The following is a 13,548-nucleotide window of genomic DNA, read 5'->3' on the forward strand; positions in this document are numbered from 1 at the left end:
AGGAATTAGATTCTTTCCCTCCGGCTCAGGGATTAAAGTTGCATCGTGAATATTTAAAGGAGATTTAACCAGCATTTCTACCAAATCACTTCTTCACGTTAAACAGCACGACAGCACCAGTTTATCAAATTATACAAAGATGGTGATGTGCTCAGCTGAAACTTAGGACTTATGGATTTTCAATCAAACCAAAAAAACGGCGACATAATGAAAAGTAGGCTCGGGGTCATGTTTGACTTTTCAAAGGTGGACTCGGACTCTGGTATTGTTGTTGTCTTGGTCCTAATTCTTCACTCTAACATACTGAACACAACATGCAGACATAACGCCCAATTTCCACTGCATACGTCTCCGCTGCGGTGCGTCTCCGATCCGGCTTCCGTCCGCCGTCCGCCAATCCCCACAGGATGCGTTTGAGTCCGCCACGGCGCAGTCCGGTAGAACGACTGTGACGTCGCAAGACCTCGCGATAATACGTAATCGCGCGAGACTGCAGTTAAAGAACTCTGAAAACCTCTGACCTGTTGACTCCGTACCTGGCCCCGCCCATTCTGACGTTTTTGTGACGTAGTTAACTGAAATATGATCCGTCGTCAAGAGGTTTTATTAACACAAGTGTTTTATTTTGAAGTAACCGGATGTTTTATTGTTGAGTATGTACCGAACTTCCTGTTTTGCTATATTTGCTCTGTGCTGAATTGCTGCGCCGTGGTCCGGCATCTGCCAGAAATAGAAGTCCTGCGTATTTGTTGCGGAGAGCAGCGGACTGCCGGAGCCGAGACGCAGCGGACACGCAGCGCAGCGGACCTGGTGGGGATTCACCCATAGAATAAAGTGAAACGTATCTGCTCCGCTGGCGTGGCGGAGACGCAACGCAGCGGAGACGCATGCAGTGGAAATTGGGGGTAAGGTGTCTGCAAGATGCTGACCAAGGGTTATGTTCAAGGGCTTTTGTCGTTTTTTTACCAGTGGTTAGATGGGTAGATGAAATAAGCAAGATGTCCATTCGTAAAACTGCCGATTAACAAATTAATTATTAGCATAATAAATAGCCTAATATGTTTGACCTATATGACATGTTGCCAAGACAACATGTGGTTTTGCTTCTGCTTGCGATTGTAATCACACTTACACTTTTTTGTCAAATTCAGCCAATGCCTCTTCCCGTCTACTAGCGTTCATACGCAGCCCTGGTTCCGTGAATGGGAAACAAACAAATGAAGCTCTGAAAGTCTGTCGTCATATTTCACGATGCTTTTTGACCACAGTGAAACTATTGTTTTTGAAAGGCTAAATGCCAACAAATACAGATTGGAGCACAATATATCATTCGATAAAAACATGTTGTGAATTTTGTAAATGAGCACAACGTTCTTTTTTAAACAAATCTTGAGAAGTACTGACTGAGAATACCGTGGTGCTCGTTGTGTGCGTGGTTGACAGAGAGAGAGAGGCAGAGAGAACCAAAGAGAAGGTGGACTATTGCATGCAAATGTTTCTCACTTATAAATACTAATTTGAACTTCGATATTATGAATGCAGTCCAACAATTGGGTGGGCTATTAACAGCCTATTGTTTTACTTTTGAGCACGTCTTCATTAAAATATATTTTTTTATTAGTTAAATGAAGGTTATATTAGAGCTATTAAAAACATGCCCGGTGGTATGTGTGGCTGGAATTCTGTAGATACTAGATAGGTACTTCATTGATAGGTACCATGATGTATTCTGTCAGTTTGTCCTACTGCATTTCAGTAATATGGGCAGCATCGGCCCCTGATTCAGCAACACTCATTTCACCGCTTCACATGCCCACTTGCTCAGCTGTTGTAACCATAGACTGGAGATAAGAAATGGACTCTAGTTCGGTATTTTGGCTGCCACCATCTTGGATCTTTGCAACCAGTGAAGGAAGTGACCATATTTGGACTGTGGAGGAGTGACGGGTGGATCTGATGAACACAAGCAGCAGAGCAGCAACCTTACTGGATCTGAATCCATCTGGATTCTGGTGTGAAGCTGCTAACAAAGTTAGCTTCATAATTCAAGGTCAACTTTACAGCTAAGTGTTAAAGTCATCTTAGTAGCTAACTGCATTGGTAGCGACCTGTCAATCAGCAGGTAGCCCCGCCCCTAAAGTATGCCCTGCTTTCTGGTCTGTTGAACTCTAAATGGACCATAATGTACTAAATTAACATCATGCTGGATTGAAGAAGACTTGAAACTAGAGATTGAGACCATAAACTCATGTTTACAATGTTTACTGAGATAATACATCAAGAGAGAAGTAGGACCATTTTCTCATAGATTTCTTTACAATCAGAGAGGAGTCGCCCCCTGATGGCCAGCAGAGAGAATGGCATTGGCACTTTTCAGAACTGGAGGTTGCCATAAAAGTTGGACTTAACATTGTTCAGGTGACAATTTTAAATGCACGCTCATGTTGTTGTGTCTGCTGGGGGTGTCAAAAAGTCTTTGCGAGCTTGTTAACCATACTAACTTTGTCAATGTTGTCAGTGCGTCATTTGCACTGCTTGTGCCGCTAGCTTAGCTTAGCGCCACTTAGCTTCAGCCTTGGCTTCACTTTTTAGAACAGAAGGTTACCATCTGGTTGTTACCAGCCAGGAAAGTGACGCTCATATTGTTTCCACCCGTCTGTCTTTGGGCACATTTGCCACTGCAATGCGTCAACTTTACAGTTGTGAGAGAGGCGCCGGATAGCTCAGTGGTAGAGTTGGCGCCCCACTTACTGAGGCTAAGTCCTCACTGCAGCGGCCCGGGTTCAAATCCAACCGATGACCCTTTGCTGTGTCATCCCTCTCTCTCTCCTTCTTTTACACTCACACTCCTTCAAACTGTCCTCTCTGAAAAAAGGCAAACAATAACACTTTTTTAAAAAGGAAAAAGTGTGCTGAGCTAGTCAGCATTATTACATTTACAGAGTTGATGTTCAGTCAGAACCAAAGTGATGTTCTTATTGAGACACCATACACTCATTCAGTAGTTTAATAATGTATAGAGCATGCTGCAGGCATGACAGGAGTTCAAGCTCCTCAGATGATGTATGTCTTTGCTGTGCACATAATGCACTGCAGTGCGGGGGTCCATCTATGCATTATGTATAACACACCTCAAGTCTAAGTCTCACTTTCCCTCCTTTTGAATCTTCCTCCACTCACTCTTCAAGGGTAATGTGGGGGAGCAGCTGTTGGGGGTGGGGCTCTCTGGGGGCCCCCGATGTTGGTGCATGTTAGTGTGTGTTTATGGTGAACACTCTGAAAAGGTACAACACATCTGCTTCCACATCTCCGACATCCGCCACAGCTCTCTGAATGTAAGTAGGGCAGGCTGCTCCATATAGACTGCAGTCACGCAAAAACACCCCGCTGACAGAGAAGGTCCCGCAGGCCAGGCTGACCTCTGGAGGTCAAAACTACAGTGGATAGTAAATCATAAGAGATACAACCACTCATCTCAGAGCTGCCCTGCTAGGGGGGGACTACACCAAGCCATGGAATATCAGGTCATTACTTTATTAAGTGTTTGATCAATACTAGACATGGGACAATATGAACGTTTCATGTCACTGGTCTAAATAATGGGGATTCAAGATATTATCCTGAAAATCATCAAACATCACTTTCCATTGTGTTCAGAAAAAAATGAGTTATATCTGATTCAAGATCATTTGATAGTTTTTCATATAAATTAACTCCAAATATGTTCAGTTATCTGAGACCCAATACAAATAACTTCTCCTAGCATTAAGGAAACATTTGAAAAAACGGTATTTTGTATCCTGTTTTTTTTTTAAATCAGGCTATATCTTTCACTTTCTTTTCGACCATGATGGCTTTTTCAAATCACTCATGGCAACCGATCATCCCAATAAAGGAAATTCCCAACAATCATAGCCTCATCCCTAGTCAATGGATGTAGGAAAGTATTGAAAATACGCATCTCAAGTGAACCAAATACCTTGAACGTGAATCATTCAGTGGCCCCTTGTGTTTAGTGCTAATAAGCAGGTGTTGAGTAATTAGCTTGACTTGTAAACATTGTTCTTACTTTATTTTAGTTGTTTTCATTGGTGCTTTCTGTATTTACATCTATTTATAGATACTCTTGTAGAGACCCTTGTTTATTTCTGTGTAACTACAATGAGATCAATTATAACATCCCTTGTATGTGTGCAAATACTTGGCCAATCAGGCCCATTCAGATTGTGTGTGTGTTTTTTTTTTTTTTTTGGCTGAGATGATGATGTGATGTAGTACAATGACAAGCTTCTGTCGTGCCTCCTCAAAGTGTATCTCCTTTCATGTTTGGAGCCTGACTTCCATCAGCCATTTGTTCTGCAAGAGAAGCTACAAAATACTGAAAGCTGGCAAACAGCTTTCGAGAAGGTTGAATTCCCTTTAGTTCCTTTTCTATGTGTATCTTTAAGCCACAGCGCGAGGGGAAAATAAATACTGGTTCCTGTCTTTTTCCTCTTTCCGAAAAAAGGAACAAGTAAAAAATAAATCGGTTTTGTAACCAGAGACGCACATCTCTGAGAACCAATAGAAAATCATTTCCCTGCGGCACACACTAATCTCTAAGCTTTACATTGTAAAAATCCACCGCCTCCAAAGGTTACAGCCAGGATGACTAAGAGTCTTGCTCTCTTAGAAAGCTGCTCAGATATATTAAAAATATCTGAAAAAGGAAATAAAGTTGCACATAATATAAAAGGCTGTGAGCGGCTGGAATAGAAAGAGGGAAAGCAGCAGTTACACGTTAGAGAAGAGGTTTAGTTCAGGCTGGTTAGAAGAAGAAAGAGAAACCCAAAAGCCAGGAGAGTGTGTGTTATAATTCGGTTTATTAGCACAAGGTGAAGCAGACAACAGAGAGAGGCACGTCTAGAAAAAGGAGATACCTTGAGGAACAAATACATACAATCCAAACCTTCTGGTACAAATGCAATGTTTCTTTGCATCTAGTAGGTAAACTAGTAAAAGAAATCAACAAATCTCAATGCTGGGTGGAAAATCTGCTTGTTGTGTCTGTTGCTGACCTCTGACCCCTGATCTTTGTCCATGTATAGCCATGAGAATATCTGAGGAGCCTCACATGATGAGTGCTGGTAATGTACACACAGATGGAAGTGAGTTGGTGTACAAATCACACTCTGCTTGTTACATAATAAGAAAGGACGTTACTACACCTCATTCACAAAAAGGTCAGTTCAGCCAATGCAACTGCTGCCACCATCCTGATACAATGGAGATGAATGGAATTATATCTGTGGTAATCAAGGACGAGAAAGGACCTGACTTTCTAGAAACATCCTCTTTTCTCATCCATAAACAACTCGGTCAGCATCATTCACGGGGACTATTTCTTTGGTAAAAAGTAGTTCCAAAAATTTAAGCTAAAACCTGTCTAAATAAAAACAAAATGATGCCAGAAGATGGATATAGATTTTGATAATACACATATATTAAAACCAACATTAGCTCTAGCTTGTGGCTAACAGGACCCTGTCACCTTCATGATAAATAACCCTAAATCAGTTTACAGTGAACTAAAATGTTCAAATGACTGAACCCATTTCTTACACACTGACAACAAACAGCAACAGACACAACAGACACACAGCGTTAATAGTAAGCAAACACAGAAGTGAGTGACTAAGAGTTACGTTGAAGGTAAGAGTTAAGAAGAAAAACTACGGACACAGTTCAGTGACATGGAATCAAAGGCAGCTGAAAGACTACTGGGACGTTCCCTACGTTGTTAATGATTGTCCCGTGAAGGTCAGGCTTCAGTGAAGAACGAAAGTGCAAAGCAGATAAAGAGTTAAACAGTTCAGAGAGTTTTAAAGAGAGGCGTTCGTCAAAGAGGGCTGTTCATTAAAAAAAAAAAAGGACAAAAATACTAATAGTCCTAGGGTGGGTTCAACGTGAGTGTGTTTGTTGTTGGTTTGTTTGCGTGCTGGTTTGTGGGTGTCGATGGATCAGGCTTGCAGCGACGGCAGCTCACTTTGAAAGCTTTCAGACAGGAGGACGAGGGCTGGCTGCTGGGTGTGCGAGAGGACGTGGACTTATGAACTTCCTGTCTGCTTCGGTGCGACAGCGAGACGGCTTACACAGTCAATTACCCCGCCCACTTAAGTCTATTAGCCACTTAGCCTAGCATAACGATAGAATATATAGAACTGATGAATTGCACATGCTGCAAGAATGATTCAGGAATGGTGTCATTACATAGATTGACCAGCAGAGAGAAAATAACATACTAAGGTGGACGATAAAATTCACGGCAATGGCAAGATTGAAATTAAAGGTATATATATATATATATATATATATATATATATATATATATATATATATTGATAGATATATATTGATAATATCGGAATTGGCCCCAAAAGTCCAAGATCGGCCAGGTTCTGTTGCAAATGTGCATGATTTCATCACGTTATTTTTTATTACTTTGCTTATGCCACAGTGGGCTGTAGTGGGCAAGTAACGCTGAATTGAGTTTGTATCTAGATGATCATGATTTACAAATAATAAGTGATCAGAGAGAAACGGACAAGGAGAGAACATTTCATCGGACACAGTGGAAATAAGTAACGGTGGTAATTCTACACACGGAAACAAACCAAACCAGAAGTTGAATATCAATGCGACTGTTTGTCTAAAAGCAGTTGCATGTCAGAGACACCCAGTGAGCCCAGCGGAGTGAATCACAGTGTGCCAACACGTTGTTATGTGGAGGAACAGCGTGTGCTGGAGTCAGGACGCCGTCGCACGGCTGAGTGCGTGTACACGTACGACAACGTTAGCGTGTGTGTTATAATGTGGGATCTTGTCCACCACCTCAGACTTTTTCCTTCACACCAAATCAAAGGAGCCATGGATAGTGTGTGTGTGTGTGTGTGAGGGAAGAAGAGGTGCACAGAAGCGGAAGCACAGTTGACTGCCAGTCGGCATGGCGATGGAGGCGGGTTCTAGTCCTCTGAAGCACGGGGATTGGGGAAGGAAGAGAGAAGAGAGATGGCGGGGAGGAAAAACGGGGGGGGGGGGGGGGGGTGTACCATGATGGTGATAAAGAGGGAGATAAGAAAGTAAAGTAAGTGCGTCAACGAAAGATGGTTCATTCAAAATGGAGGAAAGAATAAAGGTGGCAGAAAGGAAGAGCAAAAGAGCATAAATAGAAAAAAGAATATGTTTATGCAGAGGATGAACACAAGTAGAATGAGAGGAAGGGATGAGGGGGAAAAGGAAGAAAGCAGGTTAGTAAAGCTGTCATACAATCAACTCATCTAACAAATGTCAAATAGTTGACAAACACCAGAAACGTGTATCTTATTTTGAAGGTTACAAGCCAGATCTTCTTTTATTGACTTATATAAAGGTGGAAAGGTACACACCATTCTCAGCTAGCTTCGTACTCGCTTTCTAGGTCACGGTTCGGTACGATTTAGGTACAATAGGAAAACAAAGAAAATGTGAAATATAACTTTTTGCTTTTTTATTTTCAAAAATATAAACATTTGGCCGTAATTCTTACTTTGATACTTAAGTAATTCAAGAGATCAATCAAGTATTTCTGGCTCTGTTAGCCTCCATCATAAGGCTCTGGAATTTAAAACTGGTTTATATTGGACAGGATGCACAATAGACTATGACCAAATGCTTTAAATCTATCTTTACGCAGCGATAAACACATTAGTAACTTTGTCTGGGTGTGACTCTGCAGTGGGAGGAGCCTGAACACTGTGAGAAGAAGGACTCGCCCTCCAGTCTGTTCGTGCTCCGCTAATCCACACATTCATGTGATGCCTGTAGTCTGAAGTGCATCCCACTACAGTTCAACTGCCGGGTTACAGTTTGACACAAATCCTGGTCCATTGAGCTTCATTACCCGGACCAACCGGGCTAAACCAACTAGCATGCAACGCCATGTAACGAAACGGTTCAATACAAGGAAACATACCGTTACACCCTCAGTATTATATTGGTAAACATTTGGGAAGATATTCTATACCATACAATTTTCTTAACGTGCCATGCAGGAGCGGCGTGCATCGGAGGAGCGGCGTGCATCGGAGGAGCGGCGTGCATCGGAGGAGCGGCGTGCATCGGAGGAGCGCTGTGCGGCATCACGCACTCAAACACTCACACATCTGCATTTGCTCAGTCAGGATTCAGCTGACGCTCTCAGTTCTCTGACCCAGTTACTACTTATACCGCCTGCGTCCTCTCCCTCGGGTCTGCCGGCTCCATGCTGATGAATGGATCCAGTGCACCTCGACAAGGCCAGATGCTCTGCCTACTAAAGTGGAACCTCTGAAAACAACTAGATTTCTATCGCCGTAGTGTGGGAAATACGACCAAAACTTCAAACAGAGCATCCTTTCAATGGTTTCTCTTTCTGTCAGGAATACACACATGCACAGCCCCGTAACCATGGTTACAAGCTCCATGCCATGCAAACAGACAGAAAAGAAAGTGGTGAACATGCCAACACTCAGACGTCTTATTTGCATGCTGGTCACTCCTTCCACTGTCAACGACATCCATCCCAACAAGGCTCCCAGTCATCCCAGTGGATGAGAGACACACAGTACATGAAAGATGGAGGGGGCACGTTTGACAGCTTCATCCTTCCCACAAAGCAGGTGTACCAGCTGGCAGAGCAAAACAGAGATGCAGAGATCCTTAGCAGACAATAGTTGGTTTTATTTATTTTAAAAAGTAGAAAGACAGACCAGGTTAGCTGGTGTTCCTCCATCACCGTAACATGACACCTCATGAGTCACTAACTTCAACCGTGCCACCAGGCGACATTACTGGGTCAAGCTCCAATAATGCTTAGTTCACAGCAAACATGAAGCTAATTTTTTCACCTCACATCACTGGTGTGAGTTTGACTGTGGGCTCATTTTATCTAGAAAGACCCACGTCGGCTGATTTACTACAGCTGGATGAAACCAAAATAAACTATTTAGCTTTGATTTAATATCAATAACCAGATGAAAAGGATGCTGAAATAACTCTATAATGATCAGTAAACAGTCTGAAGCCATGCTTTGTTAGATCTGGCTGCAAGGCAACAAGCTAACTACTTTTAAGATGCTTGTTTTCTGAATGGAGTCTGGTTGATGGGTGCTAAGCTATGCTAACATTGTAGCTGCTCCATCAACACTCCAAATAGGGTCATCTAGACATAAATACAGCAGAGACCTTGTTGTTTGGACCACAGACAGTCTCTGGTTCCTCCACATAGTCTGGTCTGGTCTCTGGACTAATGTGAGCTACTATTGAGAGGGGACCACAGACACAGGAGACAACATTTGGATCCTCTATCTCTGATTCAGCAATTTCAGGACGACAGGAGGAGAATCTCAACACTGATAGATGACAGCATGTCAAAAAATAATGTCTATTCATGTCTTTGCATTCGATCCCGCCGCACAAAGACATTTGCTTGGCGTTTGGTGTAAACACAACATAACACTAACAGTACAGCTCAGTCTGGAGGGACTTGACTGGCTGCTGTTTCAAATGCTTCCCAGAATACAGTAGAGAGTGTGTGGAACTACCGCGGCCCTTAATCAAGGCACCGGACACCTTACTGCTTTAACTATGTGGCAATCTATCCAATAATGACCCTCTCAGGGGTCCCCAACTCCGGTCCTGGAGGGCCACTGTCCTGCATGTTTTAGGTTTCTCCCTGCTCTAACTCACCTGATTCTAACGATTTCCAAACCTGTGACAAGCTTCAGCTGCTTGATAACGAGCACATCATTAGAATCTGGTGTGTAGAGCAGGGAGAAACCTAAAACATGCAGGACAGTGGCCCTGCAGGACCAGAGTTGGGGACACCTGCTCCATATGCCCTCTGTGTGTATTTCTGACCTATGTGTGTGTGATGCAGAAGAAGAAGAGTCTAAATACTGATTTCCCCCTCTGAGAGATCAATGAAGTACATCTCCTTTGTACTTGGCTTCCTGTAGCTCCTCCATATATCTACCGATATCTACAGAAGCCCAGACAATAGTATTACAAACAACAAACACACGAAAAAATCGCCTGAGAAAATTGAATAAAATGTATTTTCCTCTCAGGGCTTTTGTAAAAAAAACTGTGATGACATCAACACAATTCTTTTCTCAGACTCTGAATCTCCTCCAGAGCAGCAGACATTATTCACCTGTGTTCATGCTACGTAGCGCTAACAAGGACGACCTTGACGTGTATAACCATCGGACTACTAACTTGACTAACCTGTCTACATGCGGCCCAGATATCAACATCCACAGTGAGCTAAAGTAGATGAGAGGGAGCAGCGACAGGTTCTTACTCCTTGTGTGAGACACCACCATGTAGGCTGCCTGCATCATGAGCTCTGAGCTGCTTGTAGATACAATGTCGGCATCCAGATCCCGTCCATCGGGTCCAACAAATACAGAACTCATCGATACTGGCACTGCCCTACCGCCAAGTGGATGCAGGTTTGGAATTGCAGCACCAGCACGTTCTTACATTTCATTCAGCTTTTACTCAAAATCTCCTTTTAACCATCAGTGGCTTTGCGTGTTGTCAATGGAGGAGTCCTCACACACTAATCTATACACTCGTACAAAATTCTGTCTCTGCTAACGGTATGCACAGCAGCTCTGCAGCTGGAAGCGGAACCACATGACGCCAAGAAGAAGTCGAAGGAGGAACGGGAGCACGTACAGTATGGAGCAGTTATGTTAAAGCTGAAAGATGGGAGGAAACCAGAGAAAAATCTGATGACTTGATTTCCAAGATTTACCACACAAAAACACACACACACACACATTTCAGTACGAGCAGACATTACAAAATAAATAGTCCTCTCTAGAGCTCTCTTCTCTGTGGCTAATTATTTCCAATAAGAGATAACACTAGGACAATGTATTCACATCATAAGCAGCAAAAGGCCTGCTGAGTACAAGCTTCAATTACCATGTTATTCCATTTATTAAAAGGAGTGCAACTGATATTAGAAGAGCGACAATTTGGCAGTCGTCGGTTGTCAATTAAGATTAGTTTTCATGCACTTCATTATGCAAATGAGGTACTTGCCTTTCACAACCAATTAAAAAGGAAGAATTCAAATCTTTACTGATTACCTCTGTTGCTGGGCTGTAGAAAGGGAGGGGAGTCATGCTTTGTTAGATCTGTCTGCAAGACCACAAGCTAACAACTTTTAAAATGCTTGTTTTCTGAATGGAGTCTGGACTGATGGGTGCTAGGCTATGCTAACATTGTAGCTGCTCCATCAACACTCCAAATAAGGTCATCTAGACAAATACATCAACGGCCTAGTTGTTTGGACTACAGACAGTCTCTGGTTTTCTACATAGTCTGGTCTGGTCTCTGGACTAATGTGAGCTACTAACGTAGACCTCTGGGGGACCACAGAAGACAACATTTGGTTCCTTCATTTAGGATTCAGCAACTTCAGAATGACGATCTGAACGCTGATAGACTTTAATGACACGTGTCATGTGTATAACGCACATTCCAGTATTTGCTTTATTCGCGTTGCATCATTGACGTCATTGACGCCACCTCTCCATTCACATGTTTACTTTGACTTCATATGCCATTGGGGCATACGGAAATAGCGCTTTGTGTTGTGTGTGAACACATCATTAGTGTTCCTAAACGAATTTTCAAGATTCCACCAGTTAGAAGAAAAACAACCAATCAGAGCCGAGGAGTCTCGAACCTTGTAACTGTCACTGACTGCTCCTGAAGCTTGGCAACCCCGTTCAAACAAATGCTTGATCCACGCTACACTTTTCAGCAACGTAATTCCTGACTTCTATAAAACAACAGAAAAGCATAGGCGTGGAACTGGCTAAAGCACAGAGTCCCTTGTATGAACGTCATATATAGGCTACTGAAGTACAGATATTTTTGATTAAAAACGGTGACTTTATGTTTACTGGTATATTTATTTAAAGCAGACTTTACTTTTGAAACTGTTTTACCCCCTTTTATCCTATACAATATTTATTAATTTTATTATACAATACACTTGAATGTGTCTTAATGTAAAAAAAAAAAAAAAAAAAAACTTAGCTCATAAGCAAAATAAATTAATAATTTTGGAATAAATAGCATTTTTTTTCTCCTTGCACACGAAATGTGCGACAAGCCAACAAACAAACCAAAACCGTAATCGTATTGAACCATGGGCCAACTGTATTGTTGCATCCCTAATAGAAAGGTGTCAGAACACACAGTACATCACATTTCTTTGCATGGGGCTTGGTGCCAGATACCACAGCACACCTTCTAGTGGAGTCCATGACTCGACAGGTCAGGGCAGGGACCTACACAATATTATGCAGGTGGTCATAATGTTATGGCTGATCAGTGTATAACAGCAGCAACCTTGTTGTTGTTGTTGATCCTCTACTGAGAGGCCGCTTATACTAACAACACACACACACACACACACACACACACACACACACAGTGACGATGTAAACAAGGTCGAGAAGAAAGAAAAGAAAAGACTAACAGCCCATGATTGGTGGATGAACATGACCAGGTGGCCTTACAGGCGGCAGAAGGAATTGTGGGATATGTCTTACCAGGCTTTTGCACCCCGTGAGCTTCCTGCTCTCCATTCTCCAAGGTAGCACCCGTGTCTGCACACACACACACGCACGAACATGCAAACACACACAAAAACAAGCAAACACATTACTATCCGTCCGACTGCTATTGGTTTGACGAGACAGGAAATCAAACTGAATGGCAAAATGTTACAGCCCGGCATTAAATGGAGACCTGCGACCCCGGGTCCTTAAAGGCCACCTCGCCACAGACGTGTGTTGTTCAGTGGACGTGCCAGTTAATGGTACACAGGGCCGCTGTGGTCGGACTGGGGCAGCCAGAGGGCAGCACATGTTAGCTGGTGGCAGTGAGGGAGGCTGAATCACTGCACTTTATTTATCTATGTGCACATCATACAACACTCTCTCACTCTCTCACACACACACATTTATGTACTCTCTCTATACAGAGCATGAATAGTGTGTAGCTGCTTGTGTAAAGGCGTTTTAGCTGCAGTGGAGATGGCAATGGCAATGCTGTTTTCTTGGTTGCTTATTTGATTGCTTAGTTGGTTAGTTGGTTGGTTGGTTGCTCTATTGTTTGCTTTGCTGGTTGGTTTCTCTGTTGTCTAGTTAGTTGGTTGGTTGCTCTGTTGCTTGGTTGTTGTCTGGTTAGGTGGTTGGTTGCTTGGCCTGTTGGTTGCTTCGTTGGTTGCACTTGCACAAGACTCATGTTGGTGAATTGATTCAATTTCATAGAGTTACCATGGTAATCTAATCAAGATAAAATTGCCTGGTCTGTTGGTTGCTTTCTTCCTTTCTGTTGGTTGGTTGGTTGCATGGTCTGTTGGTTGTTTGGTTGCTTTCTTCCATAGTCTGTTGATTAGTTGCCTGGTCTGTTGGTTGCTTGCTTTCTTCCTTAGTCTGTTGGTTGGTTGCCTGGTCTGAT

General features: G+C 42.8%; 1 protein-coding gene across 7 annotated transcripts in view; it reads right to left on the bottom strand.

Annotated features, from left to right (window-relative positions):
• Positions 1-13,548, bottom strand: part of LOC311028961 (uncharacterized protein) — a 144,338-nt gene that overhangs the window by 82,097 nt on the left and 48,693 nt on the right. For all 7 annotated transcript variants that reach the window (XM_084033787.1, XM_084033792.1, XM_084033790.1 and 4 more), the window contains exon 3: positions 12,636-12,692. In XM_084033787.1, the coding sequence (XP_083889913.1) occupies positions 12,636-12,692 (57 nt within the window). The remainder of the gene's footprint in view (positions 1-12,635; positions 12,693-13,548) is intronic.

This window comes from Eutrigla gurnardus (genome assembly GCF_963514095.1).
Source record: "Eutrigla gurnardus genome assembly, chromosome: 18".
NCBI classification, from domain to species: Eukaryota; Metazoa; Chordata; class Actinopteri; order Perciformes; family Triglidae; genus Eutrigla; species Eutrigla gurnardus.